The sequence below is a fragment of the Uranotaenia lowii genome, chromosome 3, assembly GCF_029784155.1.
Source record: "Uranotaenia lowii strain MFRU-FL chromosome 3, ASM2978415v1, whole genome shotgun sequence".
Lineage (NCBI taxonomy): Eukaryota > Metazoa > Arthropoda > Insecta > Diptera > Culicidae > Uranotaenia > Uranotaenia lowii.
This window is the reverse complement of record NC_073693.1, coordinates 48725790-48740551: the sequence shown is the minus strand read 5'-3', so window position 1 is coordinate 48740551 and position 14762 is coordinate 48725790. Positions and strand designations below refer to the sequence as shown.

General features: G+C 38.8%; 4 protein-coding genes across 4 annotated transcripts; 1 reads left to right on the top strand and 3 right to left on the bottom strand.

The window, feature by feature from the left end:
* Positions 1-590: 590 nt before the first annotated feature.
* Positions 591-938, top strand: LOC129752157 (uncharacterized). The gene has a single exon (XM_055747948.1). It carries the CDS (start codon positions 591-593, stop codon positions 936-938), a length of 348 nt encoding a protein of 115 aa, XP_055603923.1.
* Positions 939-3183: 2245 nt separating this feature from the next.
* LOC129752156 (uncharacterized) lies at positions 3184-4005 on the bottom strand. The gene has a single exon (XM_055747947.1). It carries the CDS (start codon positions 4003-4005, stop codon positions 3184-3186), a length of 822 nt encoding a protein of 273 aa, XP_055603922.1.
* A 5599-nt stretch (positions 4006-9604) lies between these two features.
* Positions 9605-9943, bottom strand: LOC129752155 (rRNA 2'-O-methyltransferase fibrillarin-like). The gene has a single exon (XM_055747946.1). It carries the CDS (start codon positions 9941-9943, stop codon positions 9605-9607), a length of 339 nt encoding a protein of 112 aa, XP_055603921.1.
* A 2964-nt stretch (positions 9944-12907) lies between these two features.
* On the bottom strand, positions 12908-13570 carry LOC129752154 (uncharacterized). Its single transcript, XM_055747945.1, has one exon. It carries the CDS (start codon positions 13568-13570, stop codon positions 12908-12910), a length of 663 nt encoding a protein of 220 aa, XP_055603920.1.
* Positions 13571-14762: the final 1192 nt, after the last annotated feature.

The following is a 14762-nucleotide window of genomic DNA, read 5'->3' as shown; positions in this document are numbered from 1 at the left end:
ATGGGCAAAACCATCCTTTAGATAGATGTTGTGAACGTGTTAACTCAGCGTACCATCTTTTCAATTTTGATATGTGTAAACGTAGATTCAAATTAGTATTCAGCAGTATTTCTTAGTTTGAAGTTGTAGCCTGTACGGTATTCCAACCAAAGACGAACTAAATAAACAAAAGAATGCTGTTTGGGTTGAAAAATGCACCCGATGAATTCCATAGCGCATGACCAACTTTTCAGTAACCTTTCAGACGACAAACAGGTACTCTCCTCTTAATGCACTCTTAATTTTAAGATACTAGTTGGAAGTACACTAAATGTTAACATGGTTCTGTTTTTTCTGACCTAAACTGCAATTTTAGGAAATAAAAGATGGTACATTTTTGCTCTTTAATATGTCTTGTTTAAGATAATTTGTAAATAAAAGATTAAATTATCAAATAATCGTTTCCATTCATCAATTTGAAGGTTTGATAAACTGCTCATGATATTAAAAACACATTAACGTTTGGAAGTTTCATCGATCAACTGTCATATAAAAGGGCAACAATTGGAATCAGAAATCATTCCAGTTTCGACTACAAATCCATTAGAAAAATGAAGTTTTCACTGTTCCTGCTAGCTTTGGTCGGTGTTGTGGCCCTATGCCTTTTGAACAGCGTTGAAGCTCACCATCAGGGTGGCCAAGGAGGTCATGGAAAGGGAGCCGAGATGAGCGGAGGTCGTGGAGGACCCGGAAAGGGCTCAGAAATGAGTGGAGGTCGTGGCGGCCCTCAGAAGGGTGCCGAGATGAGCGGAGGTCGCGGAGGGCCTGGAAAGGGTGTTGAAATGAGCGGAGGTCGTGGAGGTCCCCAGAAGGGCGCCGAGATGAGCGGTGGACGTGGAGGTCGTGGAAAGGATGCTGCCGTGGATGGCGGTGTTGCTCCAGAAGGTGCTGTTAACTGAAGTTATCTCTTCAGTCAATCTACAATCTGAGAGATCGTGCCGGCAAATTGGATATGAAAATCGGAATACATTTTAAATATTCCAAATGTTCCATTCAATAAACAGCAATTATTGATTAAACTCTTTTTGTTGTAATAAATATCTTTGACGAATCCAATTACCGATAGCTTTCCTGATAGGATGAGCCATTTATTTATTTGCAGTAATTGAAACTAAACGCAAAATGTATCGCTCAATTTCTGCATACACAGTTACATGACCTGCTCACCTGCAGCTCAACTAGCTCGTAAAATCTCCAATCATCACAACAATTTTCCGTTTGAAACATTTTTAACTGGCACGTCAAACAACTTTCCGGCTGTCGACGAAACTTCGTAGGACAATCTTCAGCGCCAATTTATGTGGCACACATCATCAAAACGACCCACGCACGGGATTAATCAGAAATGAGGGAGAAAAGCAGGGCCCGTTTAACAATCGTTTCCATCGCCTCACTTCCGTGAGTTTGTGTTCACTCGTATGTAACATCATTATTAATTGAATGGGTTCGACATAGTTAAAATTCAAGCTTTTGTGAACGGGTGCCCCCTTTTTGAACTGTTTTTTTTTTAGTTTTTAAGGGTCTTTCTCTTAGTTCGGAAATAATGATCTCGGATTTGAGAACATTTTATTTCCTCTCAAGGGATTTTTTTTATAACGACAATTGAGAAACTAAATGAGAAAATGGAAATCCGATGATAAGAAACTGACAAAAATGACAAAAATGACAAAAATGACAAAAATGACAAAAATGACAAAAATGACAAAAATGACAAAAATGACAAAAATGACAAAAATGACAAAAATGACAAAAATGACAAAAATGACAAAAATGACAAAAATGACAAAAATGACAAAATTGACAAAAATGACAAAAATGACAAAAATGACAAAAATGACAAAAATGACAAAAATGACAAAAATGACAAAAATGACAAAAATGACAAAAATGACAAAAATGACAAAAATGACAAAAATGACAAAAATGACAAAAATGACAAAAATGACAAAAATGACAAAAATGACAAAAATGACAAAAATGACAAAAATGACAAAAATGACAAAAATGACAAAAATGACAAAAATGACAAAAATGACAAAAATGACAAAAATGACAAAAATGACAAAAATGACAAAAATGACAAAAATGACAAAAATGACAAAAATGACAAAAATGACAAAAATGACAAAAATGACAAAAATGACAAAAATGACAAAAATGACAAAAATGACAAAAATGACAAAAATGATAAAAATGATAAAAATGATAAAAATGACAAAAATGACAAAAATGACAAAAATGACAAAAATGACAAAAATGACAAAAATGACAAAAATGACAAAAATGACAAAAATGACAAAAATGACAAAAATGACAAAAATGACAAAAATGACAAAAATGACAAAAATGACAAAAATGACAAAAATGACAAAAATGACAAAAATGACAAAAATGACAAAAATGACAAAAATGACAAAAATGACAAAAATGACAAAAATGACAAAAATGACAAAAATGACAAAAATGACAAAAATGACAAAAATGACAAAAATGACAAAAATGACAAAAATGACAAAAATGACAAAAATGACAAAAATGACAAAAATGACAAAAATGACAAAAATGACAAAAATGACAAAAATGACAAAAATGACAAAAATGACAAAAATGACAAAAATGACAAGAATGACACCAAAAACTGCAAGAGCAAGAGCAAGAGCAAGAGCAAGAGTAAGAGCAAGAGCAAGACCTAGAGCAAGAGCAAGAGCAAGAGCAAGAGCAAGTGCAAGAGCAAGAGCAAGTGCAAGAGCAAGAGCAAGAGCAAGAGCAAGAGCAAGAGCAAGAGCAAGAGCAAGAGCAAGAGCAAGAGCAAGAGCAAGAGCAAGAGCAAGAGCAAGAGCAAGAGCTAGAGCAAAAGCAAGAGCAATAGCAGAGGAAGAGCAAGAGCTAGATCAAGAGTTTGAGCAAAGAGCAGATGCAAGAGCAAAAGCGGGAGCAAGAGCAATAATTAAAGCAAGAGCAAGAGCTAGAACACGAGAGCCAGCTAGAGCAAAAATCTGAGTATGATCATAATCATGAGTTTAAGCAAGTGTTAGTGATAATGAAGGTATTAAAATTAAAAAATATTCGCTTTAATTTGGTTATTGTTATCTTTATTCAAGTTGATATCCGTTGTTTCTCGTTAGCACATCAACAGCAACGATTTTAACGTCCACTTCCACGTCCTGAACTTCCGCCACGTCCGCCTTCTTGACGGCCACTGGATTTTCCTCGACCGCCACCACCTCCACCCATCATTTCTTCACCTCCTTTTCCTCCGCGGCCTCCACGACCTCCTCCCATTCCGCCCATACCTCCCATGCCTCCCATCATTTCTTCACCACCTTTTCCTCCACGGCCACCACGACCTCCTCCCATTCCTCCCATGCCTCCCATCATTTCATCTCCTTTTCCTCCACGGCCTCCTCGACTTCCACCCATTCCACCCATTCCTCCCATCATTTCATCGCCCTTTCCACGGCCTCCACGACCTCCTCCCATCGCTTCCTCACCGCCCTTTCCTCCGCGACCTCCACGGCCACCACCCATCATCATATCTCCACGACCACCGGAGGAGCCTTTTCCAAATTTGCCTCCACCGAAGCCCTGCTCCTCTTCTTCTTCATCCTCCCAATCGTTGTTCTGGGATCCCATCTTTCCACCACGACCCCCTCGGCTTCCCATTTGTCCGCGTTCGCCTCCTCGCTTTCCGTCCTGTTTGTCACGCGATCCACCCGAAGCCCATCCCTGGCCATTCTTGCTTGGTTTACCGTATCTTGATGGTGGTGCTTCCTCTTCTTCGTCCTGGTTGCTACCGAACATGTTTCCATCATCTTCTTCCTCTTCTTCTTCGACTGCTGGAGCAGCTCGTCGCGGAGAAGCTTTCTGGGGCGAGCCCATTCCCGGTCTCTGGGCTTCTACCGGGCTGTCCAGAAGGCACAGGGCCACGACTCCCAGGAGGGCTAACAGAAACAGTGAACACTTCATCTTTCGTCTTTGGGTAGTTGAACTTGGAATGATTTTGAATTGCAGTTGACAGGCCTTTTATAGTGGTGCTAATGAGACTTTGATTGCGTTGTTTTGATGGGATAGATTAAGGCATCAATGGATATCAAATTGAAAATCATGTGAAAATTACGTCAAATAATGTTATATAATTATTTTTCAATATTTGGATGATTATCTTACAAAAATTTCCGTGAAACACCAAAAACGTAGCTTGTTACAAATATATGTAGAAATTTTGTTGTTATTTTAAACATTTAAAGCTACAGCCAAAATAATATCATTAAAAGTACTTATGTACACCCAAAATTCAGCCTTTACTCCAAACATTAATTCTTAATATTTCAACGTTATTGGTTAAAGATGTGAACGGTGCTATACGATTTATGAGCGCTGGAGTTGTCCTTCCAGCGCAAAAGCATTGCGAATAACTGAAAGCAACGAAATCAAAAAAGTTTTCACGTTCCTTCCTATCTCATCACAAGACAAAGGAGGATGGAAAAAGGTTTGCCACCTCCCGTGGCAAAGAGGATAGCCTTCAAGTCTTCTAAGCCAACGGTCATGAGGTCGAATCCCGGTCACGGAACGGCGGAAAAAGGAGGATGGAAAAAACCACCAGCCAAATATCAGGAAGCCAACGCTTTGTGTTTTTTTGGTGATTGGTCGTGACAGAAAAACTATGGCAGCTATCCCTCGTCTCCCTTCCGGCACTGGTTAAGAGTGGCAAGATGATATAAAAATGGTGTTGTGAATTCTCATAAATCCCATACAATGTTTTTTGTGTTTCACTTGAATGCAGTGATCATGCGTTGTTTTGCAATGGAGCTCGAGTCTTTATGCCAGTGTATTCTTATCCGATCATATCACTTTTGTTTCAATGCATGTTTCAGCGCATTTTTGGCATAGAGTTAGCACCGAGCGGCATTGAAATTTTGCAACTTTATCTTTGGGTGTACATTGTACATGAGCTACCTAAAGTTAGAATTAAAGTTTAAGCAAAGTGTTTTCTTAATTTCAGCTACAGCTAAATGTTTATCCAAACTTAAAGCAAGGACAAGATCAAGGGCAAGAAAAATAGTTAGAGCAAGAGCTACAGCAAGAGCTAGAGCAAGGGCTAGAGCAAGAGCTAAAGCAAGAGCAAGGACAAGAAAAAAAAAACAAATAATGAGTTAGAGCAAGGGCTAAATCTAGAACAAAAGCTAAAGCAAGGGCTAAAGCAAGAGCTAAAGCAAGGGCTAGAGCAAGAGCTAAAGAAAGAGTAAGAACAAAAGCTAGAGCAAGCGCTAGAGCATGAGCAAGAGCAAGAGTGAGATCTAGATCTAGGGCAAGAGCAATGGCTACATCAAGAGCAAGGTCAAGAAAAAGAGTTGGAGCGAAGGCTAGACATGAGCAAAAGCAAAAGCTAGAGCACGAGCAAGAGCAAGAGTAAGAGCAAAAGTTAGAGCAAGAGCAAAAGTTAGAGCAAGAGCAAAAGTTAGAGCAAGAGCTAGAGCAAGAGAAAGTACTTGATCAAAAGCTAGATCAAGAGCAAGAGCATGAGCTAGAACAAAAACAAGAGCTAAAGCATCAACCAGAGCTAGGACAAAAGCTAAAGCTAGACCAAGAGCAAGAGCAAGAGTTAGAGCAAGAGCAAGAGCAAGTGGTTTAGAGGATGGCTGACATCATTCCGTGTATCTTTTGGGGAAGCTTCGCATTGCTTGACTGGATATCCAGAAGATGCGGGGCATCGGATGGACAAAGAAAGGAAGACCCAATTCGAGGAAACGGTAGAAGTACTGTAGTGTAAAATTTGGATGCAGAAATTGACTCGGTCAAGTGCCGTCACGATTAGGCGGAGACAGCTCGAAGAACTACGGCGAAGTTTTAAGGGGAAGCAAAATTAGTTCGATGGGTTCAAAGTTTAGAAGAGCCACAAAGAGAGATAACGACTCTGCGGTGTTCATCATAAACTGGCCATCAAACGACGTGGCTTGAAAAAGAAGTATCCTGAGTAAAAAACCTCATCGTGGAAGCGTGAGAAGGCACAATAGACGCGGACTTATTCCTGAAATAAGGTTCAGCTCCTGGACAAAGTATTTGCTATTGGCGAGAGCGCACCTAAGTAAGACGGACTCACATTTAAGGTTTCCTACCCGGGAATGAAAAAAAATTAGAATTTCCGAATCTCAGGAAATGCAAAAAGAATCCCGGGAGCTCTCGATGCATATAAAACTGCTAAATTACTAAAAATTTACAAGATCCCAATTGAAAAAATGGATCAGATTGAGCAAGGAAAATGATAGTCGTACCTTGATATATGACTTAGACAAAAACTTTTATTTTCTCAAATCAGGTTAATGCATTGAATTAGTTTAAAAAATGTGTTTTTGATCGAAAACTTGGTGTAAAAGTAAAAAACGACGAAAAATCTATAAAATTAAACAATTCCAATTAAAAAACACTACGAAACGAATCTGAATGTTCTATTTTGCAATACCTACGCATCATTTAGATCTTACATATCACACACAAATTGTTGACAGTAGCAAAATATTTTTCAATTTTTGCAGCACGAATCAGTCAAGTTTGTCGGTTATAGTACTTAGGTTTTGGTTTAGTAATTTTTAGTCGGTTATAGTACTTAGGTTTTGGGTCTAGGATTTTAAAATTGCTAATTGATTTCTTGAGGCATTAAAAAGGTTTGAAATTTTTTGCAAAACTACTACCCAAAAATTTTAAATACTTTATATGTATAGACAAGGTTTCGTATGCAGTAGAGTGTAAAAATCTTCATTTCCAATATTTCCCGGGATCCCGAGAATTCCCGAGAAAAGGATCTTCAGATTTCCCGATTCCGATGAACGCTAAAATGGTCGGGAAATGGACACTATACTCAAAATGAAGAGTAACTTTCGAGTTGAAAAAGAAACCGGAATAGGGGAGAGCGTCGACTTTGGAAAGCAAGTCATTTTTGTCATTTTTGTCATTTTTGTCATTTTTGTCATTTTTGTCATTTTTGTCATTTTTGTCATTTTTTGTCATTTTTGTCATTTTTGTCATTTTTGTCATTTTTGTCATTTTTGTCATTTTTGTCATTTTTGTCATTTTTGTCATTTTTGTCATTTTTGTCATTTTTGTCATTTTTGTCATTTTTGTCATTTTTGTCATTTTTGTCATTTTTGTCATTTTTGTCATTTTTGTCATTTTTGTCATTTTTGTCATTTTTGTCATTTTTGTCATTTTTGTCATTTTTGTCATTTTTGTCATTTTTGTCATTTTTGTCATTTTTGTCATTTTTGTCATTTTTGTCATTTTTGTCATTTTTGTCATTTTTGTCATTTTTGTCATTTTTGTCATTTTTGTCATTTTTGTCATTTTTGTCATTTTTGTCATTTTTGTCATTTTTGTCATTTTTGTCATTTTTGTCATTTTTGTCATTTTTGTCATTTTTGTCATTTTTGTCATTTTTGTCATTTTTGTCATTTTTGTCATTTTTGTCATTTTTGTCATTTTTGTCATTTTTGTCATTTTTGTCATTTTTGTCATTTTTGTCATTTTTGTCATTTTTGTCATTTTTGTCATTTTTGTCATTTTTGTCATTTTTGTCATTTTTGTCATTTTTGTCATTTTTGTCATTTTTGTCATTTTTGTCATTTTTGTCATTTTTGTCATTTTTGTCATTTTTGTCATTTTTGTCATTTTTGTCATTTTTGTCATTTTTGTCATTTTTGTCATTTTTGTCATTTTTGTCATTTTTGTCATTTTTGTCATTTTTGTCATTTTTGTCATTTTTGTCATTTTTGTCATTTTTGTCATTTTTGTCATTTTTGTCATTTTTGTCATTTTTGTCATTTTTGTCATTTTTGTCATTTTTGTCATTTTTGTCATTTTTGTCATTTTTGTCATTTTTGTCATTTTTGTCATTTTTGTCATTTTTGTCATTTTTGTCATTTTTGTCATTTTTGTCATTTTTGTCATTTTTGTCATTTTTGTCATTTTTGTCATTTTTGTCATTTTTGTCATTTTTGTCATTTTTGTCATTTTTGTCATTTTTGTCATTTTTGTCATTTTTGTCATTTTTGTCATTTTTGTCATTTTTGTCATTTTTGTCATTTTTGTCATTTTTGTCATTTTTGTCATTTTTGTCATTTTTGTCATTTTTGTCATTTTTGTCATTTTTGTCATTTTTGTCATTTTTGTCATTTTTGTCATTTTTGTCATTTTTGTACAGATGCTATAGCGTTTACGGGTAAAATGCTGGCAAAATTCAAATGGCGTCCAAATGAGGCACAACCATACGAGGGAAATTTTTTTTTTAAATTTTCGTTCGGCCTTATTTTTCTGCCAAGATACTGAATTTGCCTCTTGTTGATACTTAGCTTATGCATATTATGGGATGTAGAAAATTCAACCCTAAATAATTTTTTTTAATTTTTTTTTTATTTTGAAGCAGATGAACTGGAATTAGGATTGTTCGATCTTCTGGAAAAGATCGATACTCAAGATCGATTCAGCTGAATGGTTCCAGGATCGATCCATTTGAAAAATCGAAGCAAAAGAATCGATCTCCGTAAAATCGATCTTTCAAATTTTTGTTCGGATTACTGCCTGAGGGCAGCTTTATGCTGAAGAAATAGTGAAAACGACAGGAAAGCTCATATATTTGAATATGAAATGAATGAGCGATAAAAAAATATTTTCAAATTCAACATAAGAATTTTTAACTTTTCATGACTTTGGCTGAGTGTATATTACATATCAAAAACAGAATGAATATATGCATTTCTTCATACGACATGCTTTCAAGTTTAAATTATAACCGCCTGAGTGAAATAGGAATAAGTCCAAATATTGTATCTTGATTGATTAAAACAATTCAACCATTTAAAGTAAGTTCACTTTGAGAATATTGACTTATGTGGCAAGGCTACGGATTTTTATTTATGCTGGTTTTTTTTAATACCATCAATTCAGTCACAAATTATGGTACAAAGGAATTTTCATTGAGATTAGAGGCAATATTAAAATATTAATTTGTTAACTTTCTGGGTTGATAATTCAGTTGATTTGAAATTCACCGAAAAATATCAACCCAAAATGTTAACAACAACCGGCAGTAAGAAAAACTTGATATCAAATATTAATTTGAAAAATGTAATAGTTCAAATGTAGATATAAAACACGTTTTAATATGGTCTCATCTAAATGCTGAACAGCCTTCTACCGAGTTTCGACTATGAAACTCGAAAGTGCCAATAATTCTTAAATAAAGCTTCAAAGCACTCGAAAGGTTGTTAGATATAATGCAGAATTGCGCTTGATGTGCTGATACAACGCAATTTTGCTCTTGAATGGTGATATAAAGTTATAAAAATGCATAGCTTTAGTGCTCATGGTAACTTGGTTATAGATGACCGGATAGATTCTATACATTGAGACATATGTATGTATGTTTTTCAAAGTCAAAGACCAATACTGAGAAAAAACAAATATTCTTCATATGTTATCATCTTATCGTCTTTCTACCATGATTGTTTTATGCAGTTTAAAGTTTTTGAACAACCTCTTCGAAGTCAATATTATATTGACAAATGAAAATATTTTATTCAGCTACGACTTCCGGAGCAGCGCCGCCATCAGCTTTTCCTCGGCCACCACTCATTTCCATACCCTTTCCGGGACCTCCACGCCCTCCGCTCATTTCCGCGCCTTTCTGGGGGCCTCCACGACCTCCACTCATCTCAGCTCCCTTTCCAGGACCGCCTCGACCTCCACTCATCTCGGCACCCTTCTGGGGTCCTCCACGTCCTCCACTCATTTCCGCTCCTTTTCCACCCTTTCCACGACCGCCGCCGCCGCCACCCTGAGCTTCAACCGGGCTGTCCAGCAGGCACAGTGCCACAACACCGACCAACGCTAGCAGAAACAGAGAAAATTTCATTTCTTTTGGTTTAGTTTGTACTCAAAACTTGAATGATTTTTGCTTTGAATGATCGCCTCTTTATATATGTCCCTTGATGGACAAAACTTTAAATTTTTAATGAGGATTTAATATCGTGAACAATTTTGGTAAGCTCCAATAAGTTATTTTAAATTGTTTGCTAACTGACTGTCGTTAACAAATAATGACACTCCCATGACATTTATAATGCTAAAAAAAATTAACGGAACAAAATTGTTGAGCAGGATTTCTGCTGCGGGAATCTTCCTAATTTGAAATATCTCGAAGCTGTAGAAGCTCGATGACCTGCGTTTGCTAAAGGACGAACACGAAATTATTGCGACACCGAAAATGTCATGCCAATTTTCCTGTGCTGTATAGAATAAAACCAAATTTGTGGTGTAGTTTTATACATATGTTTACTTGAAAAATCAAAAGAGAAGTTGATCGATGGAGCCTTGAGTGTAAAATTGAACGCATTTTCGCTTGATACCCTCCATCAAAGTGAATAATGCCATCCGGTACCAATTTCTGAGTTTTTTTTTAATTTTCTAAGTTTGTCCTTCTTGTTTTTGACTGTCTTCTTGCTCTTCCGAAGTTCTCGCTTCATTATTGCCCAGTACTGCTCCACCGGGCGCAGCTCCGGACAGTTTGGCGGGTTCATGTTCTTTGGAATAAAATGGACAGGATGGGCCTCATACCACTCCAGGACACTTTTAGTGGCATGATGCCAAATCTGGCCAAAATAGCAACTCCAAACCCCAACCCCGGAATTTGTCTAAAATCGGCTTTTATATACGTTTCGTCGTCCATCACACGATAGCCATATTTTGTCAGCATCTTCTCGCAGAGCTTCCGTGCCTGAGTTTTAGCCGTCGGTTTTTGCCGCTCAAAGCGGTTTGGGAAGTTTTGTACCTTGTTTGTATGTAGTCCAGCTCCCTTCCATTCTGGACGTAGATTTGCGACATGCCGATACTCTTAGCCAAATATCAGGTCTTGAGACGTTGGGATTTGCTTTAATCATCGTTTCACTATTCCATCCATCTTTTTGCTCTTTGGTCCCGGTATTCTTCCAGCTCCTTTGGCGTGGTCCAACGTCAATCGTTCCTGGAGCCGCTTCAACACTCTAGAGACGGTTGAACGATGAATGTTCAACATTGTTCCCAACTGCCGGTACGACAGGCCAGGAAAATCCAGGTGTTTGGAAAGAATTTGTTCTCTCGACTAGCGTTGGTTCACCTCCATTTTCGTTGAATCGAAAAAACGACTTCGAGTTTGACAGCATGTAAACAATACACATCCATGAGAAAGTGTGCATAATATGGTTGGTTTTTATCCAATAGTAGAAATGTTATGCCCTGTTGAATGTGTTGTGCCCTGTGAATTTAGTCCGGGCCAGAAGGTTCCTCCGGCAAGCGATTTTCAGTTCAGGATGAAGCAAATCACGGTCATGATTTTGGAAACGAGGACCACCATTAAGGCGATGTTGAAGAACAAGAAGATCAAGCAACGAGGTCCTCGAGAAGGAGGCCGTGAACACTAGTTTGTCCAGGACTTTCGGCGTCCACGTTCAGGAGGATTCCGAGAAGGGCAAAGGCAGATGGGAAAAAGTTGCCAGACTGGAGGTCTTGGAAATATGGAACCTCAGCGAAACGATTGGGGAGGTGATGGGAGTTCGTACCTTCAGTGAGGTGGTTCTGGATCAAGTGGTAAACAAAGAAAGGGAGGTAGACACGGAAAAGAAGAGAAAACGATGGGGATCATGTGGAGATCGAGGTTGCTTCACTGAAGAAGGACGTGGCTAGGAAAGAGATCGAGGAAATTCCGGTGGTTGTCAGCAAGAAGATGAATCTCGTGGAGATTCCGGAGGTGATGGAAGAGCTAGCCGTCGATAATCTGGGCTGGAAACTGGAAGAGCTTATTGAATAAAATTCACAATATTTGATACACTGAATACACTCCGTATTGGATATTGTTCATGTTTATAATATGTTTCATTTTCAATTGCCATATCACTTTTTAATTTTCAATGCCTACTCTCAATACTTACTGAAGCTGAAGTTTAGCTCTAAAAAATTGAACTCTATGTAAGTTGTGGTACATCGGAGATCACAGACGATTTATAGTGTTCTTCCCAAGATCAATGACTTCGCAAAGCATCGCCTACGAGTGAAGAAAATCTCATCGATCCACAAACCATCTTTTAAGCGGTTTGCTTTTGCAGGTGCCAAGTGTCATTATTGCAACACACGAAAGTGCGAAAAAGGAGAAGTTCCAAACGATCCCCGGTAATGGTTCTTGCTGTTCCAATTTTATCGCCTCATCAGGGAAGCGAATCAGGCCCGGGAAGTAATTGCATTGGACAATTTGCGTGAAGAAAGTGCAACTCCTGGGCGCCCACCGTTTTATTTATCGCCCTCGTCCAAAACAGACCCAGTTCAGTCCGATCCCATTAATTACACCGTTAATCGCCAACTGTCAAAACAGCGTGTGGCATGTGGTGGCGCCTCTTCGAGAGATGCACCGGAGTTGTATTTTTGGGGAGCACGCGCGCTGAAAAGTGGCGGCCATTCCCTCGAATCGGATGAGTCACGTGTAGGACTCTTTCCATTGACGTTAAAATTAAGAGCATTGGGACGAGGGCGTGATTTCTTATAAGTTGGCCAATCTGAGTGTAAGTTTGTGATTCGAAACTCCAACGCCATTCGAAACCGCAAACCGTTGATAAATGATGATTGATGGGTTTAAGAAGATGTTTTTTTTCTAGCAGTGGCGAAGTTTTCCTATTTGATTTTATTAGAGATTCGTAGCAGATTTGGTGATTTATGTGATTTACGAGAATGACTCGTTGTGATTATTCTTCAATGATTGGGAAATGCGAGAATTTTGAAACAGAAATTTGCTTAGAAAATTGTGTTTTATTGTTTATTTTTTTCAATGAGTTTTTCGTATTTTCAATCCAGATTATCGTCCGCTGCCTCTTCCACGACTTCCAGAACCTCCACGGGATCCACCTTCTTGCTGACGGCTGACAGACTTTTCTCGACCTTCTTCCTGGCCACGCCCTCCTTTACCTCCTCGACCTCCTTTTTCCTGTTTACCACCTGATCCAGAACCAGCTCCATTAGGGCCTCGGAATCCTCCTCCGAATCCATTCTGTCCAAACTCCTCATACTCTTCATCACCTACCCAATCGTTTCGCTGAGGTCCCATTTTTCCACGACCTCCAGTCTGTCCTCGTTCTTCCATCTGTCCTCGACTGCCTCCTCGGGATCCTCCTTGACCTGGATGCTTGAAGTCCTGATCATTTTGCTCTCTACGGCCGCCTCCACGAGGACCTCCACTTGAAGGTCCTTGACCTTGACCCGTTTTACCCGGTTTTCCCTTTCCTCGGCGGGGAGGCTCTTCTTCCTCTTCAACTTCGTCGTAATGTTGGTGGTCCATGTTGCCGTGATCATGATCATGTTCCTCCACTTCATCTAACTCATCCTGAACCGGAAGCCGCTTACCGGAGGGACCCTTTTGGCCCGGACTAGCAAACGCAGGTCGTTGAGCTTCAACCGGACTGTCCAGTAGACACACCGCTATGAAACCCAAAAACGCCAACAGAACTAGTGAACACTTCATCTCTGCTGTTGTAATGATTTTACAACTACAAATTGGATTGATATCTGTTCAACAGGTTTGCCCTTTTATACGTTACAATCTGAAACAGTTCATTGGGTGTTTCTAACAGTGTAAAATGAAAATACTTATGTTAATCTCAACATAACCGACATTGCTTTAGTAAACAATTTAAAATTACAGATTGAAGGTTAGCTAAATTGGTTACGATATTAAAACCTCATTAGCGATTCAAAGTTCTTCTCACCGTGGGACATATAAAAAGGCTGCTTTTGCAAGCCAAAACCATTCCAGTTTTGAATCCAAATCAAGCCAGAAAAATGAAGTTTTCACTGTTTCTGCTAGCGTTGGTCGGTGTTGTGGCACTGTGCTTGCTGGACAGCCCGGTTGATGCTCAGGGTGGCGGCGGCGGCGGTCGTGGAAAGGGTGGAAAAGGAGCGGAAATGAGCGGAGGACGTGGAGGACCTCAGAAGGGTGCCGAGATGAGTGGAGGTCGAGGCGGTCCTGGAAAGGGAGCTGAGATGAGCGGAGGCCGTGGAGGCCCTCAGAAAGGCGTGGAAATGAGTGGAGGACGTGGTGGTCCCGGAAAGGGTATGGAAATGAGCGGTGGACGAGGAAAGGCCGGTGCCGGTGCTGTTCCGGAAGTTGTTGCCCAGTAATGTGGTTCCGCTAAAAGGATTACTTAGGTCAATAAACATTGAGTTTTGGATAAAAAAAAAGATCTAAGAGATTACTTTGAGAAATTTAAAAGCCTACAGTAAGATTTTTTTTTGGGTTGAACGACATATCATGCTCTTGTCCTTTTTTATCTCTACCTCGTTGATTCTTCTTTGCACATTTCTTTCATTATCTTTCTTCATTATCTTTCGATACGCTGAAAACCAGCTTGTCTTGATTAAGTTGTCTTCAAGGTTTCGTAATGTGAAAACAAATTGCTCGGGATGCCCTGGAAATTAACTTTGAAATAGATCTCCAGAATTTAGATCTGGGTCATCGACTCGTGGAGTTCTACTACGAGCTTCTTAAAAACAAAAACTAGCAGCCCTCAAAGACAAACGGGAGCGAGTTCTTAGCCCTTTCAATTGTCCCAATCCCAACAGCACCATCATAAACACGAATGTGCTAAAAGATCCACCAATAAGCAGAGCTCCTCGCGCAACAAGTACTCCATCTATCAGCTGAATGAAGGAACCGA